Below are 8,595 nucleotides of genomic sequence, written 5' to 3' on the forward strand. Positions count from 1 at the left end.
GCAAGGGATCGGATGATATTTAGCGCATAAATGCATGGATTCAGAAGGAATGGTTTAATCGGTGGATGGGTGGATGGATTGAAGGATGGATGGATTGCTTTATGGATGTATGAATTTATGGATTGATGGATGTTGGACAATGGGCTAGTGATTGAAAGTAATGGATGTATGGATGAACATATTAATGGAAACAGATTTCTGGTGATGGATGGGTCGATACATGGGTGAATGGGTGGATGGATGGATTACGTTATGGACTTATACATTTATGGATTGATGGATGGATGGGCAATGGGCTGGTGATTGAAAGTAATGGATGTAGGGATGAACAGATGAATGGAAACATAGATTTCTGGTGATGGATGGGTCGATGGATGGATGGATGGATGGATGGATGGATGGGTGGGTGGATGGATTTATGGATTGATGGTTTGGCAATGGGCTAGTGGTTGAAAGTATTGGATGTAAGGACGAACGGATGAGTGGAAAGATAGATTTCTGGTGATGGATGGATCGATGGATGGGTGGTTGGATAGATGGATGAGTGGATTGACGGATCGATTAATGGTTTGATTGGCAGTCAAATGAGAATGGAAGAGCCGTAGCAAGGATGGATAGATTAAGGAGAAGGGTGACTTGAAAAAGTGATAGTCAGACAGATGGATGGATGAATGGACGGACGGATGTGTGAATGCGTGGACGGACGGGTGGATGGATGGATGAGCGGATGGGTGGTGGATGTATGGAAGAACTGTTTCATGGTTGGATGGCCAAAGATGGGTGGATAGGTGGATGGATTAATTTTTTGGTGCATTGGCTATACATATATTCTTAGGTGCGGTAGATAAACAACAACGTGTTAAACTAGACACAATGATGATAGACGCAATATAGAAATGACAGGCATGTTGATACTCCCCACGATGCTCGTTGAGTGAACCCCATATTCAATTAACCACTTAAGCTGCTGTTTAGTTGGCATATGTGCATTCCTCGGGAAATATTATGGTATTTCATTCCATATTTTTTTTTATTCCAATGTTTCTCTATATTTGATCTTGTTGCATCAGAATTTGGCTGAGGGTTAGCGTTTGGTTGTTATTAGCATAAATAATAGCTTTCATAGTGGTGCTCAAATGTCTGCACGTTTCGCTGGAAGAGTATTTACCAAGATTGTTGTGTTATCCAAGGGAACCGAGTCTCGCTCCCCGTTTTCGCCAGGAAGAATCCGACAAAACTCTGGAGCAGATTTACAAGGCCCTTGCGGCAGCCTTACGTCATTTACCCCATGTTAAAAATGGCGCAAAAGTGGCACAAGGGGCTTGTAAATCTGCCCCTCTGTTGTTAATGTGCTTTGTTATTCTCTTTGCCGGAACGCCTTTCTAGTCCATATGCTCTGATTGGCGCCAATTCTAACCCTCTGACGATGCATGGTTATGAAATACCCCCATGCATGTGAGAGCAAATCCAGTTCTGCTGCACGGATGACTTCCGAGGGGCAAGTTTAAGCATACTTTGCAGCGGCACAGTGTATTTGTGCACAGGCGTTTGCATAAATGGTCGGTGTAAAATGTCGTACTGACTAACAGGTGCAAAAATGCAATGTTTGCACCGGCCGGTGGGCACACATATATACCTTTTTCACTAGTGATAACGCTGTTGCACTAAACGGTCGGTGAGAATGTTAGTGCAAACGTGCACAGCACCAGTTCTAGAAGTATATAAACTGGTTACTGCGGAGTGGCGCAATTTCCAGCGCGTGGCGGGCCGCTGACAGTAGAGTGGAGGCTTCCGGTCTGCTCTGGTCTTCCCGCGTTAAGACCGAGATCGCCTCTAGCCATTCCTGACACTGCGATTTACTTGACGCAGGAGCTGCGGGCTCATTTGCTTGGCAAAACGATGACATCATTCCTGTTTGTGATGTAAGGTTTCTTTGTGGATGGCCACCTTCTGTGGTGCGAGTTTTCGCACAGCCACAATACTGAAACAGGTGCATGGGAGAGAGACTTCAGCTGCAGGGCTTAGCAGAAGGACCTTTGTAGAGGGGTCCCCATGGTAAAAACTCAAGGGGTTTGAGTTTCAGAATGAATGACGTGGATGTCATTTATTGAAAGGAAAAGCTGGTTGATGGTGGTGTTGTTTTTATGGTAGGTGTTTAGTCATTGTATAGATACTTAAAGTGAAAAAAGTGCACACGGTTATGTACAGTATTAATCAAAATCACCACATTTGGTGTCAACATGGAAGAGACAAATAGAACTATAAAAAGTACCAATTCCAAAAAGAAGCTAAACACTTTTGTAGGTTATAGCCATGCGTTCACCTTCATTAGAAGGTCTGGTGGTGGGAAGTGTGGAGAGCTTAGTGATTTTGGGATAATAAACGAGTGATAGGTTTGTAAGCAGATGAGTGAAAGACGTTGGGTGAGGCTGAAAGTGTGGAGGCAGGAGGATTCAATGATGGTGTGAGAATCTGATTCATGGTTTGCTGAATGATGGTAAGAGTGAATGGGTTGGGGGAGTTGATTTATAGAGTGTGCATACTGAGTTGGGTTGAGTGATGGAGACTGTTTGTGTGTTAGCGGGTCTGAGTGATGGCTGTAAGCAGATGAGTGATGATCAGACGAAAGATAATATTAATGTTATTGAGCATATGGGAATTGAGTGGAGGTGAGTGATGGAAAGCATGAGGTTTGGTGAGTGAGGCTGATTGTTGAAATTGTGGACAAGCGATTGTGAGAGTGTAGGTGGGTGAATTTGACTGGTCTATAGCAAGAGTGTGGACAATGAGGGTTCGTGATTGAGAGTCATCTGTGAAATTGCAGGAATAATGTTGACTGTGAAATTGAGTGTCCTGATCATGGGCTGGGCCATGTACCACAATTAGAGGTAGGAAGGGTCAGCATCTGATACCTCTGGCTTTCCCTTTGATGCCCATCCAACTTATTTTGCTACCTATGGTTTCAAAGATCAAGAAGGCAGCATTAGGAAAAGAAAGTAAACAGGGTTTAGGAGCATCAGTTGCTTTTGTGTGTTCCCTCAAAAACCCTCTCCCTAGCCTTGCAGTAGCAAATAGGAATCTGTTGAGTGGCTCTGGGTGGGGAAAGATTTCAACCCTTCCTATATGTCACTTTGGTATCCTTGGCACTTAAGTGAATTTGTGTCTATTTGTAAGCTGGCATATTTTGGTTAGTTTATGGCAAACACCATAGGCTTCAGTTGGACAATGTGATGGCGAGTTTGCGGAAGGTAATTGCAGATTGATTGGTAATAATATTATGGCTTGGAAGAGGCTCGGTAACACATGTGGGTTAACTAAGGCATTGAAAATACAATGGCAGTGCATGTGTGTTAGTGTGGATGGGTGGGTCTGTGTGTGTGTGTGTGTGTGTGTGTGTGTAAAATTCCACTACCATACATCAGATTCTACAAAGAAGTAACTCAGGTTGTGTTTCTTGTCATGTTTCCTGATTCCATACCAAAGATGCCCTTCCATTCTTCTCCCAGAGGTAGAGGTAGGGAGTCAAGCTGGTCAAGTGAGCAGAAATAAGTGCTGCTTCTCACCACCCTGGCATTAGTAAAGAATCAATATACATTCTTTGTGAGAAAGGATGGTGGAAAAGGAAGACAAATACCATTTTATATTCTGATCCAGTTTGCCTCATCTCTTAACCAGTCACTTCTTACTGTTCCATTTTCCAAGGGAGGAACCTGCAGGGCTACCATTATTAAGAGGTCTATATGCAATGGCAATATCCAAGCTTTACCCATGGTGGAAAAAACCCAATTCCCAGCCCTGATCCTCACACACAGAAATCACAGCCTTTTCCCTTGCTGTATCAATATTTTTGGGAATGATCTTTGTTCTAGGATTAAAACCCTTCAATACAGGGCACACTAAGTGCATGATTGCAAACTGTGTGTTATTCAAAGAGAAGGCAAGATGTTTCATGTGTATTGGTTAGACATCATACTTGTCTCAGGTTAGTGTCATGCATTGGAGTTTGACTTTCTGAATAATCCTGATGTCCTATATTTTTCGTTTGCAGTCTTATGCCCCTTCCATTCACTATGGCAAAGAACCCATGCCACATGCTCCCCACTGGAAAGGAAATTCTTTCAATACTATCTCCGCCCGAGAAGCAGAATTGTTCAGCGGCAAAGACAGTGGCAAGGGGGACAGCGACTTCAACGACAGTGACTCCGATATCACTGGGGACGCCCTGAAGAAGGACATCATCACCCGCATGCAGAATGGTAAGAAGTCAGTCTTTCTTTCCAATGCAGCATTGTTTTGTCATAAATTAAGTCCATTGTGCAGTAGAAGTTCCATGCAGTTTTTTGTCTCTCTTGGAAGCCCAGGACCCAAATCACAAAGACTGCTGTAGAAGTGAGTTGCGGCTTACTCTTGTTGTACCCCTGGCTTACAATTAATTTTCAGGGTTAGCCAGGAATACTCCTGGCTTAATCCTCATAATCAGGAGTACCAGCAAAACATAGTAAAACATAGCAATAATATATTTGTGAATTAGGCCCACTAGAAGAGTACTGTGCCATGTACTCATAAATGTATTTTTAAATTGCTCCTGAAATGTACAATTCGGTAACAATTGAATTGGAAATGGAAGTCATAGTTCTTTCTGTTTGTACTAATTGTGTATGAATATTCCCAGAATTTTCCAATTTTCGACCTTTGAGGCCAATTCACAGAGAAATTATGACAATGTGATGTAGTACTGCATGACTACTAATTAACATACTCATTGTCTTTGTGAATTGGCCTACATGTGGTTATCTATTCTTGCAAATCTGAAGATCACTAAATACGGTTTCACTAAGAAGATCCAAATAAATTGATTTAATATCAGGAAAGGATCTGTTGCCTTGTCTTAGTGTGGCTGATCCTGTGTATTTTTGCATCTTGTGATAAATTCTTATGGGACTGCCTTTCCTGCTAATCGACAATATTTGCTTCCAAATGAACTCAATATATACCTGTCTGCTTCATAGGTTTGTGGGCGTGTACGAATGAGTGCAAGATCCTCGGACACTCAGACCGATGCTGGAGCCCTACATGTGATAATAGGTCTACCAGCCCCAATTCCACCGCTGTCCATCCGGCGAAGCGCTCCGTATCCACCTTCTGCAAGAGCACATCGCTGCCCCGCGACCCCCACCGCAGGGACAACTACTACCAAGTGGGGCAGCAGCCACCCGCGCATATCCCCAAAACAGTGGGGCTACAGAGTGTCTATGAAAAAGTGCTGCCCGGGGACTATGACAATAGGACGCTCACTCTAAAATCACCCCCTCGACCTGGAAGGCTAGCCAACCTCCAGGAAATAACTGTGCCCCTTTATGAGTCATCAGGCTCTGGGAGGTATCTACCCTCATTGACTGGCACCAGTGAAAGCAATGAACTTTGAGCAAGTGCAGCTCAGCAGACATCTTGGAGTGATATTTGTACACTTATAAACATATGTATGTACTTATGTATAATATGATATGCGATCACGTGCCTTACAATGACTCTTAGCAAAGAGCTTCCTAATGTCATGTCAGTGTTGTTTGTTGATTGCAAACCAAAACTGTTTATAACCTATGTCATTTTTATGAAATGTGCAGTATTTATTTATTTGGTTTTAGGTGCTCGAGCAAATTTGAATCCGCACAGTTCACACATGACTTCGCATTCTTTTGCATTGCAAACATGCATGCAGTGTGTACTATATTTGTAAAGATATGAAAATGTATTATATTTTTATATTAAAGTATAGAAAGTCAACTCTTTTGCCAAAGGAACCATCTAAAAAATGTAAAATCTTCACTCTTTACACGTGAAAGAAGACCTACATTCCATGCCACCAGAAAACAAATCTGAACACAAAAACTTGTTTTACCAAGTGTGCCCTATTTTTGAGCCTGTGGTTCTTTACTCTTTAAATGTTATTTAATTGCTTTAGGATTCTATACATTGTCTCACAGATAAAATTCATATTAAAGATTTTGTGAATTGTCACCCTTTATGGTGTTCATGCTTAATAGATTTTAAAGTGAAATGGAAAAATATGGTTTGAAATAAACAAAACCAGATATTCAACACATATATCACCTGTGTGAATTTAGCTTTGTCATTTATTTATATTGTTTATTTTTTGTACCTAGCACTGTGGGTTTCTTTTTTGACAAAATTCAAGAAATGAATAACATACTATGTACAAAGTATCTCGTTTGACTTCTCTTGAAAATTGTGTCCCAACCACAAAAGTCACAAGATCGACCAATCTAGTTTTCTTGACAATTATTTAACATGAAAAGGGAGTTTTTGCACAAAAGGGGACCGAAAGGTACTTAACCAACCTGGCGGATGTAGATGCTTAGATACTGAGTTCCCTAAGACCCACATAGGCCACTAAGATGAGAAACACACAGTGACACAGAGTGTGCCATAGGACCTAGAGCAGCCTAGGAAAATGGGCCTATTACATCCTGAAGTCCTATAATTGGGGCGCAAAGGGTCCTTCCAATCCCTAGATGCCTGCGTCACTGCACCTGCTGCACTATTCATGGCTGCCACTCTGGAATATCTGGTTGCTGATAGTGAATCACCATTCCTCTCCCAATGAATTGTCCCAATTGCACAAACAGTTCTGGTGATAAAGACTGTGATCATTTGAGGATCAGAGGTAGTATAAATTGTATCTGGTGTCTCTTATTAAACTTCTAAACGTCCCTAATGGCACCCCCAATTAAAGCATACTTGGGGCCGATGTAAAAAAAAAATTGCTGTGACTTAGGACTTCATTTACATACCGATGAATTATCCATTATTCTGCCAGGGAGACAGAGGTAATTACTCCTTCACCCTGGTGGAGGAACTGGCCGCCATATTTATAATTGACCGGCAAGCGACGGATACGTACACGAAACAGTTTTCTTTATTTAGCTTCAAAAAGAGAATCCCGAAACAAGATGTTTGATTGAAAAGAAAATAGAGAATGCTCCCGTCGCCAAAGGAGTCCTCTCCCATGGCGAGGATAGCATTTATCAGTTTCACCACCCCTTACCAATCCCACGCCACAGGAGTTCTTTCCCATGGTGAGGGGACATTTCGCAGTTTTCACTGCTCGTTACTTAAATGGGCCGTCAGAGGGGTTTAATCATGGTGGAGATGGAGTAGTCTCTGCTGTGATCAAAGATATGGTCTGCCCCCAAAAAAATTTGGTTGGCAGACCATTATGTTGGTGGTATGTATACCCTGTCGCTGTTGCAATGGGCTACATACCACCAAGATATAAATCATCAGACATCTCTATCGTAACATGCTATGTCGTGAGACCTCCTAGTAAGGCTGATGTTGAAGCTTCACCCAAACTGATTGTGAGGAACTGACAGTGGTGACTGATTATCAGGACCGGCTTTAGCACTGTTGGTGCCTGATGCGACAATCTTTTTTGGGCACCACACCCCTTTCCATATGACCTCCTCCTATGATTCCCTCACTACCACCCGGCAAAAGTGCCCCTCATCTCCCTATTGATCCTCTCTCAATTACATTTAATATGTTTTAATGCTCTGATGACGGCTGACTTTACTAATCCACTCAGCTATCCACATAAAATACAGATCTGTTCTCTGCAACCGGCATATTAACCTTCTGCGGTACTTCATGGAGAGTCAAAACTGTATCTAGACAAAACTTTTATCTCTTTTCCTACCATGAACATTAATCACATATCATATCATATCATGACATTTTTATTGCTGCCTGAAAGCTGGATGCACAAGGAACTCTGCAGCAGGTGGTATTAAATAGTACCGTATTGCTAAACACAGCACCCCACTGAGGGTCGAGGCCCCTCCTTCAGGTCAGCGGCCAGTGCAGCCACACCAGTCGCACCGCTCTAAAGCCGTCCCTCCTGATTATAGTGGAAGGGGTAGGCATTTTTTGCCTGTGACTTATAGGGAGAGTTGATTACTGGCCTCTCTTTGTGAAAGGCGTGCTTAGTCTCCCTCGTCTGGGTCCTTCATGCCATCCGGAGGAACATCGGCAGAGGATGCTTCTTTGTGGGGTGAATGTCTAATATGTGTGTGGTGCATTCAAAGTATCGGGGCAGACTCCATTTAGGAACTCCTGTTTATGTATAGCTGCAAAACGGTGCCAGGACAGGGGCCTGGAATGATACTTTTTGTATTAGGGGTAGTCTACAAACGTCTCAGTGTCACTCTTTTGAAGGGTACAAGAATGTAAATAGAAGATTGTTCGAAGCCATTGCCCTCTGAGAGGTTCCTACTGCCAGGCCCCTGGAGTACCACCCAAACAGATTTCTGTGGGGTTTACAGGGTTCTGCTCTGGAATCATGTTGTGGCCTTCACAGAGGCCTGCTTTGAATTACTGTTGTGGCTTTTGTTCCTCACCTTTGAAATGGTACGTCTGACTAATTCTCTTACTGCCCATTTTAGTCCTTGCTGTTTCGCTCACTTCCCTTTCTCTGGGTGTGTCCTATCAATCAATGTATCAATCAGTCAACTGAGATTTATAAAGTGCGGCTAATCACCAGGGAGGGTGTCTAGCCACTGGTCTCTTGCTGCTGAA

General features: G+C 42.8%; 1 protein-coding gene across 1 annotated transcript in view; it reads left to right on the forward strand.

Annotated features, from left to right (window-relative positions):
- The window catches only part of LOC146802391 (protocadherin-8-like), a 9,721-nt gene extending 3,627 nt beyond the window's left edge, over window positions 1–6,094 (forward strand). The window contains exons 2-3 of the mRNA XM_085621979.1: window positions 4,049–4,256; window positions 5,010–6,094. Of these exons, the coding sequence (XP_085478105.1) occupies window positions 4,049–4,256; window positions 5,010–5,425 (624 nt within the window). The 3' untranslated portion in view covers window positions 5,426–6,094. The remainder of the gene's footprint in view (window positions 1–4,048; window positions 4,257–5,009) is intronic.
- The last annotated feature ends 2,501 nt before the right edge of the window (window positions 6,095–8,595 follow it).

Source organism: Triturus cristatus, chromosome 8 (assembly GCF_964204655.1).
Source record: "Triturus cristatus chromosome 8, aTriCri1.1, whole genome shotgun sequence".
In the NCBI taxonomy this organism is placed as follows: domain Eukaryota; kingdom Metazoa; phylum Chordata; class Amphibia; order Caudata; family Salamandridae; genus Triturus; species Triturus cristatus.